At 40.3% G+C, this 27,732-nt stretch overlaps 1 protein-coding gene across 1 annotated transcript in view; it reads right to left on the reverse strand.

The window, feature by feature from the left end:
- The window catches only part of LOC122783155 (partitioning defective 3 homolog), a 58,212-nt gene that overhangs the window by 24,533 nt on the left and 5,947 nt on the right, over window positions 1-27,732 (reverse strand). The window contains exon 2 of the mRNA XM_044047796.1: window positions 20,751-20,852. Within this exon, the coding sequence (XP_043903731.1) occupies window positions 20,751-20,852 (102 nt within the window). The remainder of the gene's footprint in view (window positions 1-20,750; window positions 20,853-27,732) is intronic.

The raw sequence follows: 27,732 nt of genomic DNA on the forward strand, positions 1-27,732 counted from the left end.
AGAACGAGAGCGAAGGGAGGAGATTAAGGAGAAGGGAAGTCATATAGGAGGAGAGACACAAATGAGGGTGCGTGACAAAATGGTTAGGGAGATGGGGAATGATGCTAAGACTCTGTTTCTGGGTCAAATCCTGAATTCAGATGTAAAAGCACAACAACATCTGGCGTTTTTCCCGATGGGTGGGTGGGTGTTGGGGGAGGAGTCCATCTCTCGTGTCAATAAAGAGAAAAAGAAATCAATCAGTGTCAAAGACGAGTCCCCACTTCTTTTGTCGCGCGGCGCCTGCTGTGTTGAGAGCAGACAAAGAGCTTTTTGGCTGCCACAATACGCTTAGATGACAGTAATGCACCGACACTGACAGATAACCATTATTATTGATGCCGTTAACATTAAATGCCACCGACAGTGAGATGATTCTGCCCCACGTTCTTGTCTTCTTCGTCTTTTCTTCTTTTTTCCTGGAACATACTTTCAATCCCACAGGTACGATCAAATATCCACAGAGGACTGTGAAAACGTTTGACCTTGGTCGTCCTCGCTTCAGAAGCCCTCAGCTACCGCCACGTTTAAGGAACCCCACTGAGGAAAGTCCGGATAGGTTTTAAGTCGCCCCACAGTCAGATACAAGCGATTCTGACAGCACGGGTGAAAAACAACATCGTGGATATACGTCTGTCAAAGGTTCGAGTGTCTGGTCCAACATGGCCGCCACGGGCTGGATTTACATCTCTGAAAAGACGCTGTACAAATACACAGAGACAGAAGCTTATAAGACTCTATGTGGGTTCATGCTATACTTATTATTCAAACAGGGGGCATGTGCTGTTGCTTTAATGCAAGTGTGTGTGTGTGTGTGTGTGTGTGTGGATGCTGCGGGGGTGTCGCCATCTTTATGAAGTTTTAAAGGATGTTTTAAAGGGTAAAGAATGTCAATAATGTGAAAAACAAGAGGACGAACAAGGAGAAGACAGAGAAGAGTACAAGAAACAGACAACAAGGATGAAGATGAGAACGTTTTAACACCTAATCCTGTGCTGTTGTGTTGGTTACTGACAAATAGAAAGTACATTTCAGTACAAGAACTGACAGTCTTGTAAATGTATGAATTATTAAAAGCACGGTTATCACATATGGTCTACATTTACCAATTGCTTATTCGGAAAGTCACATGTTCTAATAGCTCAATATGTGTTCCGTTTCACACCGTCGTCATTTCTCCGGCTTAATTCTTCATTAAATATGTGTTGATTTGCGGATAAACTCGTTAAACAGCCACTTCAGTACGAGTGCAGAGTGAGCATCAGGGCAGCAAGTGACGGCCTAATACATCCATGCAGGTCAGCATAGAAAAGTGTTACACATTCTAATTGGCTGAATTCTTATAATAATCCCTGTTTAGATTCAGAGGCAAAACACGTGAAGGACCAGAGTCTCATCTGTCAAATATAGTCCAGTCTGGTCTCTGGTCTTTAGTGCATCAGTTTGTGTGTGTGCGTGTGTGTGTGTGTGTGTTCTCCCTCCACTGCTGCTCTGTCAGAGATTGCAGAGGTTATTTCGTAAAGCACCATCTCCAGGCCTGCTGTCGACCAAATCATCCCCCCAGCAAATCTCATTTACGCCAAACCCCGGGGACACTGTGGCCATTTCTGCTGCTAACTCTATACAGCAGCAGCCTGCAGTGCTGCTGCTGCTGCTGATGCTGATGCTGCTGCTGATGATGATGATGGTGGAGGTGGTGGTGATGATGATGATATGGGATGGGACAAGACTGCCTCTCATTTAAGTGCTGCTAAATCTAAATCTACACAGTTTCTGTCATCACTGTGAATATATTTCTGAAACGTGTTTCCTGTTATAAGAGTTAAAACGTTCCAGAGTATTTCGGCAGCTTTTTTACGATGTTAAAACGTATATACAGAGGCGATAAGAATGTGTAATATAGTTATAGTGTTTTATATCCTTTTTTTTCCCCCGGCACAACCTATAGGCAATCTGATGCAAAAGATTACTTTTCATTTTCACCAACTAAACAAACACACCTGACCAAAAAATCACTAAAACAAATTGAAAATTTGACTGAATTTGTGAAATTTGGAATTACATCACAGTTCAAAGTTCGCTTGGCTCTTTTTGAGGAACAGAAATAAAATAAAAACAGTACATTTTGTGACTTTTGCACAATTACCTACTTAAAAAAATGCATTTTGTAAAGCCTGAAGATGTGACCTATAAACGCACAGAGCCCAGGCTGTCCACATTAGAGTCGTGTATTATTCCCGATGCAATTTACCAAGGGTGCACCTGTGGCACTGATCTGTGCCACGTGGGCACGAAGGGTTAAAAAATGCACAGTGTGACGAAAGACGATTAAAACATGACTCATTTTGTTGTTTTTGCACTGTCAGACTAAATGTCCTGACTGTGTGTTTGATAACAAGTCCGGCGTCTCCCCAGAGTGGTGGAGTAGCAGCGTCTGACTCTGCTTTCTGTTTGCATCATTCTTAAAGAGTCAGACTTATCCGTGTCTCTGTTATGACAACCCAGCTTGTTAAGAGATGTCTTTTACGTGTGTGTTTCTGTTTCTGTCATTGCATCACCTTCATCAGCGCCTCTGTTATGGCAACTGCTGAAAGGCTGCGTCTCCATATACGTCTGTTTGTTGCGTCTTTGGGACCTTTTTTCTGCCATAAACACCGACCTTGTGAGGACCAGAAGTCCTCCTGGGTAACAACAATGATCCCGATGAGGCAGAACCTCTGAGAACGTCTGAGGAACTAGATAATATCTGAGGTGAGATTGAAATTGTGCTTTGGCGTTTACTGGTTACGTAAAGTTATGGATTAGGGTTTAAGCTGTACAAATGACTCCTCACAGGGACAGCTGTGCAAACCCGTGTGTGTCTTGCACAAGTTGGTGCAGAGGTCCAGATTTCTGTAAGAGTTGAAGTTCCAACAGAACAATCTAACTGTTTTGACAATAGATTTCCTGTAACATTTATCTGGGCCAATGACTTTGCACAAAAACATCTTTTTACATCTGGAAATAGTTTCGCCTTTAAAAAAAAGAAAGCCACGGTCGTTCTTGTGTAATTTTGGAAATAGTAAACAATCTTTTCATCTAATTACGTTCCTTTTAACTGCCTTGCCCCCACTACTGTAGCCCGGAGGCTCGCCAGCGTGCGAAAACATGGAGACCAGATTCTGAAAGAAGCAGACTATAGCGTGCTGGTTACACATTGAAACCTTTATACTTCTAAACAACACACATATATATATAGTTAATGTAAAAATGTCCCCTGTGGTGATGAACCTCATACATATTTCTCGTTTTAGTATCTTTCACCTCAGTGTTTGCATCTTTAGCTCAGAGATTTTACCGAGTACTCGATCGTAAGGATTGGAAGATGTCACTTTTTTGTGTCCAATACCGATACTGGTATCACAAACTCGAGTATCTACTGATTCTCAGATACAACACATTTATGCTGAGTCACTTCACAGACATAATTCTCCAACATTAACAGCCCAAACATGACTCAACTGAAATGCTTTAGCTGATTTTTATTTACATTTTCATCTGTCCGATATCCGATCCAGTGTTTTTGAGTATCGGACCGAAACGACTCCCGTCCCGACTCGATTGATCAAGTAGATCAATATATATATATCAAACTGATATTGTAGTTATACATTGTATTAGTGCAGGCTGATGTTCATATTTTAAGTGTTATGATTGTTCTCCAATTCTGATTACTGAAGGTGAACCAACGGGTGCAAGGAAATGACAAACCAGTAAATGAGTGGCCGTGCTCGTCAAACACACAAACACTCTCCTGACATCCTGTCCCACTTTAGTGACTCCACATATCGGACGATAACAGGAAGTCTTGCCACTTGGGTCGACTGTTGCCGAGAGGATCAGATCTGATAAAACCATCAGGGGAGAAAAAGGTTTGGCCTCAAATCAACAAGCTGCTTTTTTAACTCTCAGCCAGAGTTCCTGACATTTGGAGATGAAGAGGAAGACACACGGAGACACACGGAGACACACAGAGACACACGGAGACACACATTCCTCACACTGACCTGTGCCAACTTGGCACTTGTTGATTTGCCTTAATGGATTTAACATGTGCAAAAGGCAGCAAAGCGCTCACCTTTCTCCTTTGAATGCCTACATAAGCAAGAATGTTAACCAACTTCTGAATAAACTAGGAACCATAACCATAATATTTCAATCAAATCTGTCTTCAGTTGTTTTATTATTAAAGATTTGCTGCTCACAAACAGGCAAATGCTGCCAAAAAAGTGAATCTCTCTGGTGTAGTTGATGAATGAATGAATGAATGAATGAATGAACATCAGAGCGTTTACTCTGCCAATCACATTACAATCCATATATATGTATATATATGTGTATATATATATACACATATATACACACATATATATATATACACACATATATATATATATATATATATATATATATATAGACAGATATATATATATATATATATATATAGCATCTGTCTCAAAAGACTGTACCGGCCTTGATTTCGCCATGTTTTATTCACTGTTCCCAAACAAATCTCTACAATTATTAGCTCTGCGACCGTTTCCAAAGTGCTTCTGTTCGACGGTGGTGTGAGCGACACAATCTGTGCTGAAAACACGGCGATATGTAAACTCTGAAGCTTCAGTGTAACAATGGAAGGATGTGGTGCCAACAATGAGGTGAGAAGCTGAGCTCATTAGAACAGATCCTGATTCTCAGGAGTCACTGAGTTTGTTATTAACATGGGTTCTTCCTCTTCTTTTTTTTTAAATTCATATTTAAAGTGTGTCTGATGCATCTCTGTGTGTGAAAATAAACTTCCATCCAGCTTCTCTCCACAGCCATCAACGTCTTTCAGCGACGGTCGCTTTCTTCGTTTTATCCGTACAGGTATATTTTTGATTCTCAATATGCATCAAACTATAAATAACTCCCTAATTCTCAACTCTTTTCTCAGCCACAAATACATCAAACCTATTCCGGGAAGCCTCAGATTTCCTTAGGAATTATTTGACTAATAATATCTTGACGTTTCCATCCATCATCTCTTGGCTTTTTGACCGTTATGACAGAAATGGAGCATATTTCATACACGTTATGACCAATTTACAATGTGGTAAAAAGACACTTTATCAACAGCAATGATGTCATAATGAATCAAACTATAAAGGGAGAGTCAAACCCGCATTACAAACATCACTTTTTGGAAGATCAACAAACAACGAGAACAACCCGGTGACGCTGAATCAATTAATCCCACTTTGATTAACTTGTGACAACTTTACGGGCCATCAAAGCACAGACGGTGGAAGGAAGTGATTAAGCAAACAGTGCCGATCACAACACAACATCCTGTTTATTCCCACCAACACTCACTTCCTGCCATGATCCGCTGCTACTTCCTGCTGAAGGGATTTAAAATTCATCAGGTTTTTTTTTTTTTACAAGGGAAGTGTAAAAACAGTAACAATCTAACGTGTCATTCATTGGTTAGTAAATACTGAATTGATCCCTAACTATTTTGATAGCTTTCGTTTCTTTGCTCCTCTGTGACAATAAACTGACACCATCTTTTTTGTAACTACTCAATTCATCAAGAAAAATAATGAATAATGAAAATAATGATTGGGCGCACTCCTATTCTCACAGGTATTTTGAAATCAAAGCAGTAAAGTAAATAAGAGGAGGATACATCTTGTTCATAGTCCACGCAGACCTCCATCTGACCTCAAGCTCTCACACACACAGCAGGGCACAAGGTAATTGGGCATGTAGTGTTCATATACAGTATATATACCAACCCCCCAAAGGCAAAAACACACACACACAAAAACATCACCTACTTCCTGCCCTCCCTCCCGCCCTCTGTCAGCAACAACACTCTTAAAACCTTCAACCAGCAGCGTAACAGTAAGTGAAGTCTCAGCAGGCACAGAAAGCACCCAGGGGAGTGTGATGTAAGACCTCCGAGACCCTCTTCCTCCACTCTCACCCCCACGTCTACTACCTGCAGACTCATGAAAGGACCTCAAGGCTTATTAAACATGAACCCACACTGACCCCCGGTGGTAAACGGAGGTAGTGACAAAGCTTTGTCTGGAGCAGGGGCGTCCAGACTTCTTTTTAGTCACAATTATCACTTTTAAATGGAAATGGAACCAAATCTAAGCCACGCAGGAGTGAACAAATCACATCTGGAGTCAGATTTAAACCCGGGACTGGTTTCAGAGCACGACACCTTACCCGCTGAGCTAATGTGGACGACATGTGATTGAGGACGATTTTCTGTCCCCTGTCCGTCAATTGTATGATAATTGTGCATACAAGCTATTCAAATTCTTTTAAACATAAATGTGGAAATGAAAATGAGTGATGGTCTGGAAGTAGAAGAGGAGGCTCATAGAAATTAATTAGTTAATTAGTTGGAAGACAAATAGAAAATAAAGATAAAGTCTTTCCAAGTGTAAACAGACAGCTAATTTAATAACTTTCAGAAAATACTAGTAACAAAATACAACAGTGGTGCAAAGTTACAGAAAAGACTTCTGCTATGACACCAATGATGAGGTGAAAGCTTTTAGTTAACAGCTGAATTCCTAATAAGGAAGTGAGCACATGGATAAAGACAGAGCTTTTAAAATGAGATCCTTAAGGCTCTGAAACACACTGCACATTGTTATTCTATTATATCTAATAGATATACTATTTTGTTTATTAATTCTTATTCGTTTGCCTGTTATTGTATGTTTTCTTTATGTTATTTGTGTTTCATACTTTTATGCATTTATCTGTGATGCACTGCTTTTTAATAATATACTATTATTATCACTAATCACAGAATTTTACTTTTTGATTCATGTCATTTTCTCCTGAATTTTACTGCCATGCTCTCTGCATGTTCTTGAATTTCATCCATGACGGAGATCAATAACAGTTCATCTCAGGTTAGGAGTGGACAATAATGACCTTAAATCTAATTATGATAAAGATAAAGATGAACTTTTCATTACTGACATCAGTGAGAATGTCATGTGGTCACACACAGATATATGGGTCGTGTGAACTGCAGTGCGACGTGACTGTGTAACCATCTGCTGCAGTCTCACATTATGGGAAAATGACTTTGAGTTCAGTATCACATTCATAATGTTGATGGTTGACTACATTTTCTTAATGATCCGTGTTCTTTTGACTGTGTTTGTGAGATTGTTTGGCAGAACATGAACCTGCTGCCTCAGAGAAGCTGATGTTTGCCCCACACACACACACACACACAAACAGCATTCACCACTTCCTGCCAGTGCAGCAGCCTGTTCCCACAGACCACAGCTGGATACGGCCGAGCCTCTGTGGTCACAGAGAATACCTCTGGCCGTATGTGTGCACGACACAGAACACTCTTGCAGAACCTGCAAGAGATGGAAACGGCTCGTTTTTCTAACATGTTTCTTATTTAAAGAACGTAATTTATTAAAAATCCGGTTTAATAATTGCAAGAATAAACTAAATTGACAATCCCAAATTGGTCACTGACAGGACTTGGCATGCGTTCTTCTCATCATTTGTGATATTTGGAAAATTCAAAAACTATAGACTGTCTTGGAAAAAGGGGCAGAAGACACTCACTCACTGAACATTTTTGGACAATTCTACAGCCATGAAATCAAAATATATCCAAGCGGCCTGATTATCATGAAGGTCATACGAGGGTTAAAGACGCTCTGTGCTACATGTCTCCAAATTTAAGCTTGGACGTTGAAATGTGCTGAGCTAAGCCCCCAAAAACCAGAAAGCAAGTTTTTACTGCTGAGCTGATTTGTGGTTGTAGCCCAAACCAACATGTGCATCATACACATCTCTGTTCCAATAACTTTGGTAAACAGGAGAAAAACCACTTGGTTTGAAGATCTCACATGAAAAGTGATGCATAAGCAGATTATTCTGGATGTTTTTGTTTTTTTTCCTGGCAACACTGAGGAACCACGAGGGAGAAGTTTGAGGGGAACGTCAACACCAGAAACACCGGGAAGGAAACAAGTTAAATCTGCTCCTGTAAACGTGTCATTTTGATAATTAAAAGGTGTGAGAAAAACACAGAGAAACTGATGAAGATGCACATTTAATGCTACAACTTTTCAGGAAAGTAAGTTTCTGGTTGGTGACTTTAGATCTGATCTCTTCTGGGTCATTAAATCCTAATTCAGCACAGGACAGTTATCTGACCAGCTCTGAAGCGTCACCATCTTTGTTTGTCTCTGTGGTTTCAGTCCGTCGTTCCTGTGGTTCAGTAGCACTAAGTTTGACTTTACCACATCCTGTTGGCAAAAAAATAAAATAATATGACCACATAAAACAGATTGTGGCTACACTGTTGCTTTTAGAATTGCTTTACAGATTTTACTGATCCCTTTCACACTGTAAACTTTGCAGAGTTAAAGTAAGTCTGATAACGCTGGACACCACTTCCAATTAAGACAATATGGACTAGTGTTTAATTAATTAACATAAATCCAGAGTACTATGTTAAACTTAATTTTTGTGCTCCATAAAACAAATAAATCATTGTAACTGAATCATTTTGCTTTGTGGACAATACAAGACATTCGACAACATCATTATGTCCAGGTTTGACAAACACTGATCAACATTTTTTAACATTTGCTGACATTTTATGGACCAAACACATTTTTTTATTATTTCTTTGTTATATGGAGCAAAGAAACCAGAAAATATTGACATTTAAAAAGCTGAAAAATCTGAGAACTTAAATCCTTTTTTTTAAAAAAAAAAAAACCCACTAAATTCTAAAAAGAAAATGTGATGATTAATTTAGTAATCGATTAATGGAGTAACTGATGTAGCCCTACTTTATATCTGTTTTACTCTAAGACACTTTGTAACATGGTTTTGAAACATGGTATATGAATTTAGTTTGTTATTTTTTATTATTACTTACATATTATTACCAGGCCAGAGACATTATACTAACTGTTTCTTGTGCCGTTGTCTGACAACAAGTACAAAGAATAAATCAAATGAACTGCACTCTAAAATAAAAAAATGGGGAAATAAATCACAGTTTAAGGTCTTGGATTAACTCAAAGGGTGTGAGCAAACAGGAAACTGTTAAAAACCTATTCAGCAGAAAAATGATTTGAGGCCAACTGCCACACAGAAAGAGCGAGGGCAGAGTGCACCGTTTCAATCCTGCCACAAGAGGGCGCACAAAGCCCTTTGTATTTCTTTTTTCAGCCTCACGACGTAAAAGCTTTTGACATGAGGAGAATATTAGTGATGTTCAGTCTTTAATCTCAACACACTGATCCATTACAGATGGCACGAAACAAGGTGGAAAATTGAACCAGCTGAGGACGTCTGTATTTTAAAAAAAAACCCAAAAAAAATAAATCACAGATGCAACAATGGATGAGGATGAGGATGAGGGGGACGGGAGGGGATGATGAATGGAGACAAGGTGAAAGAGAAGAGAATGGATGGAAAAAAGGAGGAGGGCTAATCTGATTACCACACATACACACATCTGTGAGCTCCGATAATCCTGTTGCCTCTAAAACACACTCTTTGTCTCCTCCTGACTGTTTGTCTCTAATTAAGACTAAAAACCCTAAAGTCAACATGAATCCAGGGAAGCACTGACCTCTGCTGCATCTGCTCGTGTGAGCAACTGAAATCAAATCCTCCTCAGTCAACAAAGGTTTTCAGAGGAAAGTTCTGTTTGTTTGTTTGTTGTCTGTTGTGAGTTAGAAAAGAGTTTCACTCACATTTCTCTGCGACGCCAGTTTCTTTATTCACTTTCTGAACCCTTTGTTGGTAAAGATTCTCACAAAAATGATGTTTACAAGGCAGGAGAAATGATTATAATAGTTACCAGTTGTTGATTTAGGGCACCTGTGACATAAACCTTACAAGGTTAAGTGTATATTAACATAGGTTTTACACATTTGGTTGCAGTTTTACAGTTAAACTGTGAGACATCAAGCCTTAATAACAATTCAAAGGGTTTGACGAGATGATTTTAGAAGATTTAAATTTTTCATAGACCTTGTCCTTGACATAAGACATTGTTACACCCTTATATCAAATTATCTTTTATCTCATGACGGCAATGAAGAAACATCACAGTTCAGAAGGTATAATTAAGCTGATTTAGAAGGAAAGTGTTTAATGTCCTTGTGCTTCTTTGAGAAACAATATCAAAGCGAGCAAAACTATTAATGTAACTACAAATATGAAAAAGTGAATTGAATTAAAGCCTAATAAATTAAGCTGAGAAATCAGTAATTAATCTGATTGGTTCATTCAGCGTGTAAGGAGGAGGAGCTCTACTTTGAATATTTAACTCGACGGACTGCGATGAAGAAGAAAAACAGGAGTGTTGACAGGTGAATTAGCGGATGTCTCCCTTTATCTTCTGGCAGCGCTGAAACCACGTTCAAGCATTTAAACTTAACACTCAAACCACACCAAGTTCCCCTTGGTTATTTTGACCGCGTCCATATTTAGTCGCCATGCTGAAAGCTCCCGGTGCCGGTGGTAGGTAAATGAGCTTGCATTGCTGGTAGCCAACACTGAACTAATATTGGTGCAGAGAGCCAGAACAAATCTGTGAATGTCCCAGCTATTTTTGTTGTCATCTAAAATATAGACGAAAGGTCAAATAAAAATGTGAGCCCAGTTGCTTCTTATATAAATGGATTCAAATGTTCTCATCACACAGTAGCACTGATGATGACATTTTTATCAACTGACTTTATTATAGCTGTTTAACCTTCACACGCTCCACAAGTGTTGGATGCTGGATTACCCCTGTTTTCACATTCGGTAAAGAGATGCAATCGTGACTAAATCACTTAGATTAGATTAGATTAGCCGATGAATCCACTCTGATGAGAAATGCTACATTTATCCCTGAAATTGTCTTGTCTCTGTGACTATTTGTACCATCTATGCTGCTATCTTGACCAAGATTCCCTGGAAGAAGAGATCTTGTATTTCAATGGAACCTTCCTTGCTGCTAAATAAATAAATAAAGCAGAGTGGTTTTGCTGGCTCCACCAATCATGTGGAGACACAAACAACTGTTCTATCCAGCCGCGGGTACTCCACATGGCTACGAGGTGCATTCAATGACCCTCAGAAATGCCGTTACTTCTGCAAACACACGTTCATTTAACCCAGGCTTGTCCAAAGTCTGGTCAGATATTATACAGCTCGCAGCTTCAGTTTTATAGCGTATTATTTATGGCCCTGGACGGACTGGGGCAGAAAATTGACACAAGTGACCCCCTAAAAATCAGTCAACCTGCAACTGAACCATGCTTTAATTTCTCATTGTCCATGTAAGGTGTTGTCGAGCTTGGAGGTGTTTTGGGTTCTCTGGTCACTCAGCAGTGACCAAAGTATAGAGACGTGAACAGACTGAGGGAGGGAGGGAGGGGGGGCAGGGTTACCTCACTGCTAACCTCTGTGTTTACGGTCACCATGTGGGTTGATGCGGCCTGTGCAGAGGAGCTGCTGTTGTTCAAGAAGATCATACACCTACAAGGACATGCAGTGTCAGTGTACTTTACACACAATGGAGTCATTATGACGCAGGAGTTGTGTTGGGGGACAATTACTCAAGGTGAAATGCTGAGGCTGCTAAAGTGTGTCAGTAATCACTCGGCACAGTGTAATACTGTGTTTACAGGTGACGTTGTTTTATAACACAGTATTTCTAAGAAACCCCAGAGACGTTACTCTATTTTAATCATCAGCCCAAAATTGCAGTGCAGACTTTGACACAATCTCTTGTTTCTGTTTTATAAATCATGCACGTGGTGCATCTGTCTGTGTTTGAATCTTCTCCTGCAGAGGTGCAGCCATGGCAACCAACTCCAACAAGGGGACAGCAGCCCACCTCGCCTCTGCCTTGCACCGCGTGAGAAGCTCCCATAAGGCATTGCACTAATGCGAGGGTGAGACGCGCTGTTCGAACACGACCAGTCGCAACAGCGGCAGGAAAAGAGGAAAGAAAGACGCACACCTCCACACTTCAACAGCTTGAAATATTTCCTGCTACATTTCTTCACTTGTTTTAACAAGTGCGGCTTTCTTTGGAATTAATGTCTCCCATCTCAAAACGCATGAATAATTTGACATTTAGTGAGGCTTGTTTGAACAAAAGTGTTAATTGTTTGTCGTTTGACAGGCAATTCGATGCCATTAATCTTAGATATGACAGCAGTTAGATGATTAAAGGAGAATTTAAGCTTACACTGCTGCACATAGATGATGAAGATGTGCGTTTGGTTTGCCAAGGCCGCACCAGAAAAGAGCCGAGAGCCCGCTGATAGAGATCTGTGGTCAGAAGAATGTTATTAACGCCACTTGGCCTTTGATAATAGAGTACAGAAATTCTGGTGTGTCATATTCTGGTCCGTCTTAGTCCTCGCTCTGTCTGCTGCTCAGGGTTTCTGTGTCACCCCAACAGAGTCGGGCACTGAGTTGTCATCTTGTTCTCATTAGGAGGCTGAAGAAAGGGAAGAAGAAAGGCAGGAGGAGGAGAAGGAGGAGGAGGAGGAGACGTCGTCAGGAATAAATGAGGTCATCACTAACACTTACTCAGTGAAAGATCTTTGGGCCAGCGGGAGGAGGAGGAGGAGTTAGATGGGTGGAGTTTAGTGAAAATAGTCAATTAAAGATTACTTGAAGAAATAAGATTATTTGCTGTAAAAACAAACTAACAAACAGAAAAGGATCTGAAATCTGCAGCAACAAGCAACCGCTCTCAACCTGTTTGGAACAAAGTCATGACAAAGAGGTCCAGAACCTCTTCTGTGATTATTACTACAAATGAATTGATCAAAAACCTGAAATCAGGCACAACTTCACCAGTTTGTATGCAAGTCTATGAGATAATAAGCATGCTTCTCATTTCATTTATAGCATTAGTAAACACAGTCTTGAGTAGTTTATAGTCCCGATCACTAGTTTCTCTTTTTATCTTCAAATGCAACATGATGTGACTTTTGTAAATTATTGTCCAGGTACAATGTCACGTATGAACTCATCAGGCACAGCCCTCACCAAGTAAAGCATGACCCAGGACTTTTACCATTCCAAACCATACTATACTGTACTAAACCCAAGTGTACCATCATGGGAACACTGCATAAGAGTCAAACATAGGGAAACCCAGCCCTTACTTTCCCCCCAGCTCCACCCTTTCATCCAAAAATTGTCTTTTTTAGTTTCAAAAATCTAGGTGGTGATGGACAAATTGTAAAATGTGAGTCTTATAAATGACAGGTCACAACCAACAGGTGACAAAAGAACCCATAAATGAATAATTCCAACTGTTTAATTATTCCAGTCTCAGTCCCGAACACTAGTAAACTGTATATTTCAGCGCTGTTCATACATTTCAACCGTGGCCACTGTTGGTAAAGGTTCAGACAGTAATCCTGCTCACAACAAACAGCTCTATCTTTGGCATCTATGTGTCTACTTCCGTCAACTGATCCCAACAGATGACATTACAGCTCCTTCTTTCCCAAGATAAAAAATCATGACATTAAGCTCTGTCGGTGCTACGTCTGTGAATCAAAACACCTGAGGATGCCACCATGTCTACTCTGAACTCACTCAATGAAGTCAAAAACTAGGGCATGAAACACCAAGTGTTATGAATATCAGGAATAACAGGATGTCCTTCATTTCATAATCTCTTGATGTTACCCCGCTTTCATCTTTACCCCCAAACTTCTACGTCAAAAATCAGCATCAGTCAGCGTCTGAAACTGGGCTCGGTGGAGTTCAGTTTCACAGCATATTTGTGTGTGTGTGTGTGTGTGTGTGTGTGTGTGTGTGTGTGTGTGCGTGTGCGTGTGTTCAGAAAATCAATATCAACTGAGGTAACAAACGAGCCAAATGGAGAAAAGGGATCAATAACGTGTAAACACCTCAGTGTTTATAGGTGTCAGCTAAAATGGGTTCACTGCTGCGAGTGAGGACGCTGGACGTCTCCATCGGGATGACAGTGTTGGGACATCGTAGCCCGTCTCACACACAGTGCACTGGACGAGCTAGAGCAGACATTTGCCATTTTTAAATAAGTCACATCGTCCAGTTATATTACTGAGTTTTATTTACACCAACTGCTTATTTACGTCAAGTTTGTCCTTATTTAATATTCATATTGTTTATTGTCCCCTTCGCACCATGTCAGCTGGGATTGGCACCAGTGACCCCGCGACCCTCATGTGAAGGATTAAGCAGTAGAAGACGAGTGAGTGACTGATTTTAAAACCAAAACTAATTCCTTGTGTTGATTCTAATAAAAAATAGATTTTTTTTAATAATCTGTTTCATGAAAAAATACAATTTAACAGCATAAGCTAAAGAAGCTCCAGTGATAAATGTTGCTGTATTATGACTTTAACTGGCAGAGGTCACAAGGATCAAATTGCTCCATTCCAGTGGACAGCACACACACACACATTTATCTGGCAGCCTCACAGTCTCTTGATATTCTTCGACAGGATGGACACAAGAAGACTGAAGGAGTCATTTTAAGAAACTCCTCAGGGTTTATTTAACCCCATGGCCTCTTCCAGTCTGTCTGTCTGTCTGTCTGTCTACTTGTCTATATTCAGCACAGACTGGGGCATCGTGTGGATTCATAGCAAACACACACACACACACACACACAACAACAACAACATCAAACTAGAGGAAAAAATACAAGAAATGCTTCAATAGAATAAGGTTTTGTTTCAGATTTATACTCCGAAACAAACGAGAGAATGAAAGATTACACTTCAATTATGTAACATAACATATTATTATTAAAACAACAACCGACGTCTTAAGTATAAGTATGTCACACACAAACACACACTGAGACACCGTGCTGACTGGGAATCACACATGTCAGTGATGGAATAGCAGCGGACGCAGCTGTGTGGCACACCCTCACTACACACACGCACACACACACACACACACACACACACACACACACACACACACACACCTTCACGACACACACATGCACACACAGAGACAGGAATGTGTTGGCAGGTCCAGGTGCCAGCTCTCGGGGTCATGGCATCGCTGCAGGAGCATGTGTCGGGACGAGCGTGTCACCGGACACCTGCGGTATGTCAGGGTGTGTGTGTTAGTATTTGTTGCCTCTTTAGAACCAATCGCTGGCATAATCACTTAACTTTGTGAGGACCAGTAGTCGCCATGGAGACCAAAACCTGGACCTAATGAGGCAGATTCTAATCTCTGAATAGCTGTTAAGTTAAGTTTAGGCCAAAGACATGAATTGTGGTTATAGTTAAAGTTAGGGTTAGGCATTAACTAGGTATGGATGTTAATGCAGCACCCTAAGATCATGTGTATATGTACATGTATGTACAGTACGTACTGTGTGTACTGTGTTTGTGTGACACTTAATGCCTTCATAAATGTTAAAACATCTCGTGTTATAAAGAAACTTAAACCTTGGTGCGTGTGAGATTACACTGGAAATGTCAAACAGTATATGGAACTGATTATATCTAGTTCTAAAGTGCAGTAGTAGTATTTTCCACCTCTGACTGCTGATCAGTAAGAAGTACAAAAATAATCAAGCAAAGTATAAACAATAAAAAGACTTGTTTTTGCTGGTTTCACAGCAGCCAAGAAAGTGGTTACAATGAGGTGGAAACGCATAAACTCTGAGAGAGGAACTGGAAACTTGCTTTTCATGACGCAATTCACCTGGAATTAACTTCTGCTTGTGTGTGAAATAATGTAAAATAAAGTAAATAATGTATATTTACTCCAAACACTATCAAGTCAATCATTGTAGTTGAAATGTAACCTCTGGCTATAGATTAACCAGTTCCATATCATAAATTCCGGTCTCTATGGTTATGGTTATCTTCCACAATCTGACAAACACATACCGACTATTGATAGCATTTAGAAATTTAACAGATTAAGACATGGCAGTGTCTTATCCAGGTAAAAAGATCATTTAGTCTTATTCAGACTATCATCTTAATCGGGTTAATATGGGAACACAGTGCTTACAGTAGTGAAAAACTATTTAAAAAGGTGTCTGTTTACACAGCTGAAGGTGACGCTTCCAAAGAGCAATCAGAAAAAATGTTTTTTCCACTACCTCAGCTCGAAAACCGTCGACTGATTCCCGCGAGTGAACGAGGTTAATAAAAGTCATAGATGAGTTACTGTGGCTTTGAAACCCAGACTAAGTCAGACTTAGTATGAGAGGTGGGTTTATAAAAGGAAAGGAGGGGAAAAAAGGAAGAAGGGGAAGGAAGGATGATGAACGGATGGAAAGATGGCATCTGGAAAAACACTCGGGAGTTTGAGGGCAAGCTGCCACTTTTCCTGGCAAGGATGATAAATACGGTATCTGGACACATTAAAAAAAAAAACGCTCACAATTCCACCTTAAAATAGTTGGAGACACACACACACACACACTGAAGTGGACTAAAAACATACAGTATATGATGATGAGAGCTTCACGCACCCTATTTCATTCCAGTGTAAGCTAATAAAAGTGTCCTTGTGTGATGGGCCGGCCATTCCTCCCAGTCTTTAAAAAGCTTCTGTGGAATGATGGCATGGATGACTCACAGCTGCCAGGAGACCACCGGTCATGTTCAGTGGAGGACACATGGAGGCGCTCTCACTCGTCTCCATGAGGAACGTCTTCATCTCTCCCCAGACGTCCCAGGACAGCACTAATGTGAATTCATGTGCAAGACCCTCTATTTTTAGATGATTCATGTCAATAAAAGACAGAACGTAGATGCAATAAAATCCGTAGTGTAGTGTAAAATGTTGGGAATGACAGATAACATTGGAAAACTATGCCCATCCCATAATGATGTGTGGTTTATTGCATGTACGAGTTCAAATGTTTTTCCTTATTCAAGTTTCTTTGAAGAATAGACGGTTGTTGTTATCAATACTGGATGAGACTTAAAGAAAAGTGTTTGAGTGAGTGGATGAGTAATAAAAAGCCTTTAATGTAAAATAATAAAACTTTACAGATGAAAACATGACCAGAGGCCACTTGTAGCTCAGTTTCTCAGCTACAGTTACCAGACGACGTGTGGCGTTTCGTCATTACTTGCACTTTGTCAAACGAGCAGATTGACTTCATACTACATATATTCATACATGAGATTTTGAGAACGACAACAACACACAAGCAACCAGACAACACAGCAGTGCTGTTCTTGAATCATCTCCCAGATTCACTACATTATTCCAGCTGACACTGACGCTTTGACAGCACGCACAAGTTAACTTTGTTTAATCGCGACTCCACCAGAGACGGTATCAGTGTCATCAGAAGCTGAGGAACTGGAAGATCATGATAACCTTCAGTCTGACTGTCAGTGGCACGTGGGGTCAAACAGGGGTCAAACTAAACTAAACAGACGTACACACAGCTACGCAGAACCTTGATTCTTTTTAATACTTGTGCTCAAAGCCTGCGTACACAAACACACACATATGCAGGGCTGGGATGTGTGCCAGCAGAGTCCATGAACTGCGGCTCACTTTCGCTGTGAGCTCTTCTCTTGGCTCCACCAGACTGCAAACACTCCGCAACTGAAGCACAGTGGGATTCAGAGGGAGTGGGTTTGCTGATCATCATCCAGCTTCACTGGCACCACCCCCATCGCTGTGGTTCAGCCAGGGTCCAGCATAGGGGCTTGCTATGGGGGAGAGAACGTCTCACCGAGCTCATGGACCACGTCATCCTTTAGTTTATGCAGTGAAAACTGTAAGTGTTCATTCAGCCCAATGGTAAAGATGCAAATAACCACATTGATATTTGTTGTATTATTAGATGTATCGGCTTAAATGTGTGTAAGGTGAATAATGATGAAAAAAAAGTGACATGGGGAGGAGGGAGTGAAAAGATAATAACTCCAGCAACAGACAGGACATTTGCCAAAAGATGACATCACAGAGTTCATTTAACCCTTCTGTTACCATCAGGATTTGGATTACCGTAACTCCTAGACCGTTTGTGATCTAGGAAATGCAAAAACTACGGACTGGCGATCTGTCCAGGGTGTGACCATTCAATCACGTTTGTGACGTCAGCTTCTCAGTACCGTAATCCTGTTGAATAACTGCCAGATATTGAAGGTGAAAGTTATCTTGAAAAAAAAAGGGGGTCAGAAGAACTCACTCATTGAACATCTTTTGACAATTACACGGCCTGATTATAATGATAGTCATAAGAGGGTTAAAACCATCAGCGTGGCTGACGTGACTTTAATCATCTACTATGTAAAAACTGCGCGTGTCAAGCTGTGTTTTACCTAAACAGCTGCTGGTGGAAAACACACACCACCACTACTACAGTAGTTTAACTTGTTACCACAGAAACTGCCTTGGAGCACATTTGAGTTTGAAAATATCGTCACAAGGTGCCAAAATAATCACAAGACAAGATTTGAATCACAGATCAAAAAAAGCTAAGTAAACTGTAACTGATAATGAGGCCAACCCCCGCCCTGCCCAGAAACTCTACTCTACACTACACTACACTACACTCCGTGTTTCGGGCCCCGGGAAGCTCCAGGAAGCAGGAAAATAAACACAACGCACTGACACACACACACACACAGAAACTTGATGCTGACTCTCGACATGTCAAAAACATTCAAAGTTGGAATCAGATGTTGGCATCAGTCAAATCAGAGAGATAATATCTAACAATAGCTGTAGCCACCGCAACAGATGCAGATGTCGTCATTTGAATACTGCGAGAACTTTTACCACAGACGGCTTTTTTCCAGGGCTTGTGCTGTGTAGCAGGCTCGGTTTTATGTAGGAACATTTAAATGATGCCTCCTGAACCTTTTGTGATAAAAATACATCCTTTCATGTTAGTATGCTGTGTTTTATGCACCGTAAATACATCCATAAAGGTGATGGTGAGAAAAACAAGCACACCCGACCTCGACTATTGTTATTCACTGAATAATATCAAACAAATGCGGAATTGATGAACGCATACTGGCATACTTCACCGCACTCCTGCTCCTTGAAGGCATGCACGAAATCTTACCAAATACCGAAAAACCATTCAATAGGAAACGACTAAAACCTAAAACAGTGACAGTGTTGCAGATTTGTGTAAGTGAAGGTGAGGGGTGTTGTTGTCGTATATGAACTGTACACATTCTCTGCTGCGGAAGACGCCTGCAGGGGCGAAGGGGAGACGGGGTACGGGAAAGGGAGAGTGATGTGAGGTTAACGCGAAATGACAGCTCACCTACAGGGTGCACACCTCGCAGCTGGAGGGCGCACAACCATGTGTTGCAACAGTGTTGCAAGAAAAAGAAAGGGAGAGCTTGTCACCAGCAGCATAAACATTTCTTTGTAGCGTGTACTTAAGTTAGAATCTGTGTTAAATCACTATATGCCGATGGCGAGAGAGGAGCCAATAAAATACTTGTCAAAACCCTAATTGTTGCATCAATGTTTCACTAACGTGCACCAAGTAACTTCTCGTGCCCTGACAAACAGATGCTACCCTGTGTAACAAGTTTATAGTCCATATGTAGAACATTACAGTGTAAAATTGAGCAAAAATAAGTCAGACGCAGTTGTTATCCACATTTTTTTCTCCATAAAGTGACAAAAAAAAGTCAACATACAGTATATTAGTGTGATTACAACTACCTAATAGAACAGAGACCTTCTTAAACACAAACTCTACTGGGTGTGGACTTTAATTTTCACGTTAATCTCATCAGCTGAGATGGAAGGCGCAAAGTTTATGGTCGATATTGCAACCAGCCAACAGGGGGCATTCAAGATGGACTGGCATCACTTTATTTACACTACATGACCCAAAATGCACGTTTTAATAGCATTTTTCTATTTTCATTCATATGATAAATAGCATAAAATTAAAATGTTATTAACAAACACTTCCTCACAACCCTGTATGTCTCTTGCAGTTTTATCTTATTTCTAATGCGTCTAATGTGACGCGACTAAGCCAAATGAGCTGAATTTACGTCTATTTGAGTACTGTATTGAGACCCTGTGACCTTTTCTTGGCTGTCAGTCAAGACCCAAACCCTGGCGTCACTTCACAAAAAGAATTGCCCCCACAGGTGCTGAGGAAATATGACTGTCAGGTGCTCAAACACTGACAGTGAGCACAGCTCCAGGCCTGAGGATAGACCAGTGTGAACCGTCTCCTTTCGCTAAGCTCCAGAAGAACCTGGTTTTTTTACTCCATTCCTCCACAACTGTTTTGTCAAAATCAGTATAATAACAATTTCAATAATCCTGTTAACTGTTAACCAACAGACACTAGGTGAAATTAACAACAACTTATTCACCAGCAGAAATAGAAACACAACAATATTACTTCTTCACAGTATCACTGTTTTTTTTTAGTTTCTCTTTTGTTACCTCTTATCTGAATGTAGATACTTTAGAGATGTTAAATTACCAGATTGCACATTTACATGCCTTCACAGATGAAAGGTACAGGACAAATTCTCTTATCTGACTGCTCAGAAAGCACTTTCTCTATCCTTGATAGAAACGGACAAATCCACGAAACAACTACGGAGGGAAGAAAAGTAGAAAACAGACAGCTACGCAGCATCAGCACCACTCACCCTGTCTTTGTCATCGGCCACATCGCACAGCACATCGTCCAGGTCGAGGATGCCGCCGTCACCGTGTTCCAGCCGGTGGACCTGCAGCCAGTAGCTGGCATCCTGGAAAACAGCAGGACAAGAAAAAAGACATTTAAAACCACAATCAGCTAAAACACATGGTTCAAAAGTCAAGTCAAAAGTCAAAAGTTCATATGAAAAAATAAACAGCACTTGTAGCTTTTCTCATAGTGTATATAGATAAAAACTGTCCTGTGCAAAAATCCATTAAATCTTTTTTTTTTACGTTTTTACTTTGGTGATAAATAGCTTAATCAATTGAAAGGTGGACCAAACAAATTATAGCTTTTATTTGTGTGATACTGACTTCTAATTATCCAGTCGAGTGTCTGATTGGGATGCACAAATATAATTATATTAACCTCACAAACTCAGAGCAGTCAAAGCTCTGCGACCCCCTTAAGGGGAGCTTGGACCCGAGGTTGGGTACAAGGGTTTGCTCTATAAATACAGTTATTATCACAACATTTGTGAAGGATTTGAAATGAACAAGAGAGGAGTGAAGCAGAGTTGAATCAGAGTTTGTCTGTAAACACAGACACTGAAGTATTTAGTCATTGTGGAATCTTCAAGCAGGACATTCACAATCGCCCAAAGCCGCAGCAGCTGCTGCTGTATAAATCAAGTCAATTTTGTGTCAAATGTTTTGACATGAAAAACACACACACACACGGAAAAGGTCCCATCAGATTAGTGGAGATACAGAGGAGGAGGTGAAGGGGTGAGGGACACGGAAGGATGATGGGAGTGTTTGTCCTAAATGTGAATCACTTTAACAGTTCCCCTTTGGTGACTTGACTTGTGTAAAACATAATTTTCCAAATGTAAAGTCTGAATAGAGACCTGACCGTTTGAGCTTGGACCACACACACACACACACACACACAGCCCTGAGGGCTGCAGCCTCATCACGCTCTGGTTCAGTTCCACCCCACTCACTACATACACATTAAAGAAAGATAATGACAGTTAAGCTGCGTTTAACTTGCACTTTAACACTCCATGAAAAGGCTTCCCTGAGGGGAAGAGATGCATGGACACATTATTTCAAAAGGCAGATGGAAGAGGAGACAAGATACAGGACAAAACTGATTCAGCTCGACTGTAAACGCCACAATCAGACATGCTTCAGTGTTTTATCATGAAACAATGTCACTTCATATTGACATTAAAAGCTGCTATTTTATGTTTTTTGTTACGATAATACCCGTGTAAACGTTTTTTGAGATAAGAAAACTCCATGATATAAACAACACAGCCGTGTGGTGACACACTGTTTATATCTACAGTCATGCAGAGACCGGTGTCGCTATTTAAGATATACTGTACTTATACCAATAAAACTGTGTTAAAATATGCATGTGTTACTTCAACATGTCATTAGTGACCTGTACTGTACCACATCATGATGATGTCATCACTGCCCTGAATTCTATTCAACCAGGACTAAACATTTAATTATTGTCAAACAGAAAGTGTAGTGTTATTATTATTGCACTGGCTGTAATTTAATTGTTCTAGTATTATTATTCTATTTTCTGTGCCTTTTTTTTTTTTTAAAGTAAAGAAAGAAATGACATGTGCTTTAAACAAATCATACAACGATAAAAAAATAATAAACTGTGTGTACTGTTTTATATATCATTATCACAACTCTGTCGTGTGTTAGTACACAATTGTCACTGTTTGTATATCTGTGTGTGCACTAAATTGAGTTCATAATAAATTCTAATCCTTGCCTTAGAGTACAGAAGTTATTATTTGAACAGCGTGATGCGGATTTTATGCAAATTAAATCACAGGAGCAATATGTGGCAGAAAAACATAACATATTTTAGATAAATCATTTGACTCATGTACCAACATATTGCACATAAGCTATGGAATGTGATATATCAAGTGTTACCTTGACATTACACATACACACCCTTTAAAAGTCCTTTAAAAGTCGTTTTAAGATGTCCTCACCGGGTCAAAATGTCCTCACAGCCTACACTAAGTTAATAATAGTGCCTCGACACAAAAAGTAAAGGTTCGAGGCAGAAGTTATTAGTGGAGAGAAGCAGTCGTGAGGAGTGAGGATGAAACGGCAAAGAAAAAGAAGAAAAAGAAGAGCGGTTACATTAGCATTTCCTACACATTGTTCCCCTCAGTGTGACAGGCTGCTGTGACACACGTCTCAGTCTGTGACAGCCTCGTCACAGAGACTCTGAGGACTCCAGCTGACGGAAGCTCAGCGTGAAAATCTCAATCTACTCACACACACACACATATATGGAAACACACAGTCATGTGACACGTCCCTGTCCCACTGTTTATGCCCTACTTCTTTTAAAGAAGTTTCCAGCTTTACACACTCTCTCTTTCCAGGTTTAGGGACCCAGTTTGGACTGTCACTACAGGCATGCCTTGTTTTCTGTTTACTGGTTCAAACAACAAAACAACTCTAAGATCTTTTACATATTAAAATGTAAATTAGGGACATCCTGCAATATAATCACAATAATTTAGACAGCTTTTTTGTGTCACTTGGGTAAAGCCAAAACAAAGGATTTCAAACACTGAAGTCACAAAATGTCATATTTGAACTTCTTAATAAAGCTGGATGTGGATCAACAGCTCCTGTGTGCTGTGGTGTAAAATTGAGAAGAGAACGATTTACAAAGTGACACAAACTTCAGTTTACGGTCAGAAAATGCTGTCCAACAGCAACATAAAACCATAAAACATGTTCTTGATATTGCAGAGTTGTATATTTGTAAATTGTGTGAGTTGTTTGTCAAGTAGCTTACATCTTTTTACTTTTTTCCTGCTGCGGGACATTTTCATTGAGGGAGGGATGCTGAGAGAATCTCAGATCCCCTCATACAACCACAGGGTTGTAAAAACCAGGGAGAACATAAATAAATACAGAACTACAAAAAAAAAAAAGCTTGTAAGTTTTGGTTTAGGTTGCTGTCAACTCGTGTCTTTACTTGAACGTTAAACACACACGTGTGCTCCTGCTCTTTTATTTAAAACACACACAAAAGTTTGTAAAATCTTGAGAAATCCAGCAGGCCGTTTTAAAAGTGTTGCGATTCAGAACAGATGTACACAAAATGTACTGCAGAAGTACTTTGACTACACAGTCCTACTTCAAAGGATCCTCCAGCTGTGGCCAGATAATGTGTTCTTCCATTACCTGAGCCACAAAGTGCCTCAAACGTGTTGATCGTTACAGGCTCAATCGATTCCAGGATTCACTAAGCTGACGGTAAGAGAAACACACTTCAAATACTACACATACATATATATATATACACATATATATATATATATATATACATACATACATACATATATATACACATATATATATACATATACATATATATACACACATATATACATATATATACATACATATATACATACATATATACATACATATATACATACATATATATATACACATATATACATATATATATATATATATATACACACATATATACATATACACATACACACATACATACATACACATACACACACATACATACATACATACATACACATAAGTACGACTGCTCAGGTCTGCCATTAAAAGACCTGATGTCTTTTAATGGCAGATTCAGATTCTTTGTCATGTGTCATGTGACCACATGACAAAGAATCTGACGTGCGTGCATCAGCTAATCAAAGTTCCACTCACACTGCTGCAACATGAAACATGTTTTAATCGTTAGAATAAAGAAACCATATGATGAGGGTGCAATTGTGGCAGAGGCTGCAAATAATTGACGCAAAAGCGGTGATTGTTTACTGAGACAGCCGTACATCAGACAACGTCAGCTGGGGAGTAATCACAGGAATGAGGCCACATTCGTCCTCAAACCACCTTCTAATGTGGGTTTTCGTGACCTGATCTCAGGACGGATGCATTGGGAGCGTCTAGTCCTGAATTTAGCAGGATCTGCCCTTGATCAGGTCACTCAGGATGGATGTTAGTAACAGGTCTGAGCAGGGTCAGAGGACTTAACAAGATCCTCCAGCCTTAATCCTTAACAAGGGTGATGAAAAACTATGAAAAAACAAAAACCTCACAGAGTCAGAAGTGAGTATCTGTCCGTCTATTCATGTGTTGGGACTTGAAAATCAAAGGCCACATCAAAGAGTGTGTGTGTTTTTGTGTTAGTGTCATTCTGTGGAGCCAAAGATGATCCGGTAAAAATAGCTCACAGCAAACGTCATGTGCCAAACTTAAGACACTAGACCTGGTCACACAGTAAACAAGGTTATAGCATGCCAGCGATGGAAAACAACAACACACACATTCACACGGAGCGCTTTGATGTGGGCAACTCCACTTAAAAGTAAGAACTCCTCAGACTCATTTGTCATTTTTAAGAAAAATAAACACAAATCTAACTCCGGCATGTGCCCTCTGGGCCTAACTGTGATTCCTATGATGCTAATCTGACAGACCCTCATTTGAAGGACAGTTTCCACAGATCAAAGAAAGTAGCCCTCATCAAGTGAAGAAGACCTGGAAGCAGGCCAGAGCGATCATGATCACGGCTGTGGTGGAAAAGGCTCAGCACACAGTCGAGCGGTTGTGTAGGACAAAGTAACTGCGACGTCTGCAACAGCAACATAAAAACATTAAGAACTGCAACTCAGATCATTTTGGACTTCAACAACACATGCATTTCAAGCAGGGAAGGTGATCTATGGCTTTCCTCAGCATTTCCATTCACCGTGGTGAAGAAAAAATGTGAAAAGACGCTATCTCCCATAGGAATTGATGGTGCAAAGATCAAGGGCAGATCAAATTCAGTTGCCCCGGCAACCCGCATAATTCAAACGACGTGCACCAACCAGCATGCACCAGCAACATCTGCCCTGAGAAATGTTCTCATAAGAACTTCTGTCCTTTGATAGTTTTACATCAAAGCATGTATAATATCTATACCTATAGATATAAAGATATCTAGATATCGATCCAAGACAGTAACAAAGACATCAACAACAATAACATGATGTCTCGCAGAGACTTGGTCCGTGATTTCTCGTTATGTGGGAGCATCAACGATGTCTTCTGGAGAGATCGCGAAAGTGATCAGGACCTCAGTGAGCCCAACTACCAAGATCTTATCAAGCTGTTTGACAATCTCAAGAACTTTGATCTCATCTACGTCAACAACAAAATACTGGACGCACAGGTGATGAGGACACACTTATTTTAATATTAGTTACAGCAACAACCACTAAAAGAAATGTATTTTTAAACAGCGAATATGAGGATATGGATTCAGATATGGAGTTCTGTACGAATGAACAGTCTGATTACTATTCGGACATTTACACCCATGTTTCCTGAGAATAATCTGCAGTCACACAATAGTGATCAGAAGGAACCGGTCAAGCCTGAGTGATGTTCCTGTCCAGTAGCATGAGCAAACCATCAGTACTCCAACTTAGAGAGCCCAGACGGAGAAGATGGCAAATGCAAACGATGTGATAAAACTATTTTTCTATATTTGACATATTTTGACACTTCACTGTACTGTATGTGTTTTTTTACTTATTGACTAGTCATTAATTACAGTGGATTTCTCCAGGTTCTCCAGTTTCCGCTCACAGTCCAAGGACATGGACGTTTGTTTGTCTCTATGTGTCCCTGTGATGGACAAGCGACCTGTCCAGGGTGGATGGATAATAAAAATTATTATTTTTCCTCTTCTGCCAGAATTTTACCACAAAACTCATCCCACACTTTTGAGGAATCGTCCACATATCGTAAAACGTGTGGTGAACTATGGCTTTTCTTTCTTCTTCGGATAATTTACGGCAGACGTGCAACGCTGCCCTCCAAAGTTCCAGTCTGAATTCTCATCCTTCATCGCAGCTCAAGGCTCTTTTTAACAGAGGTGTAAGCAAATCATGAAAGAAGGAATTCTCAAAAGGAATTGACTTATGGAGTATTTCCACCGCCTCGCCTCGCCACGGCACAATTAGGTTGCATCTCCACTACAAGAAGAACCTACTTAACGTGGGCGGAGTCATCACTGCGCGGCTGAGTGAAACTGTGGTGACTTTGTTTTATACGCGACACACACACACTCACACGATTGACTAGTGATTTTTCACCAGACTTCTGTAGTTCTTCTGTAGATTAACCCACGTTTTTAGGATTGTTCAGTAGTTTTAAATTATCTACAGTTCCGCGCAGTTCATTTCTGTCCACACGTCTCCGGAGTACAGCCTCCAGCGGCAGCGGTCTGTGATGCCGCTCGCGATCGCCGGCGCTGTCCCTAAATACACCACTCCACTTTAAAAGACTCCTGTTAAATAGAGCGGTTTCCCTTGTAGTTGTTGGAGATTAACCCACGTTTTTAGGATTGTTCAGTAGTTTTAAGCGATCTACAGTTCGGCGCTGTTCGGCTTGATTTGTGCGGGGGACGTCTCTTCCTGTGACAGGACTCTGGCCAGTCAGCGGCCGGCAGTCTGACCGAACATCGCATAGTACCTACTTAGCACGCTTGGGACCTCGCCAGTAGAGCTGCAACTATTTTTTTCTCGATTAATCGATGAATCGTTTGGACCATAAAATATCAGAAAACCTTAAAAAATGTTGATTGGTGTTCGTCAAACCTGGAAATGATGATGTTCTTGAATGTCTTGTTTTGCCCACAAACCAAAATGATTAATTTTTAATGATTTCTTTGTTATCCAGAGCTAAGAAAGGAAGAAAATAGTCACATTAAGGAAGGTTAAACAATCGAAAATGTTGTTTTAATGATGAAAAAAGCTTCAAACCAATTGATCGATTATCAAAATAGTTGTCGATTAATTTAGTAATGGATTAATAATCGATTAATCGTTTCAGCTCTACTCGCCAGAGCCGGTACTATGCTAGTGGAAACGCTACTTAAAC

This window comes from Solea senegalensis, linkage group LG16, assembly GCF_019176455.1.
Source record: "Solea senegalensis isolate Sse05_10M linkage group LG16, IFAPA_SoseM_1, whole genome shotgun sequence".
In the NCBI taxonomy this organism is placed as follows: Eukaryota; Metazoa; Chordata; class Actinopteri; order Pleuronectiformes; family Soleidae; genus Solea; species Solea senegalensis.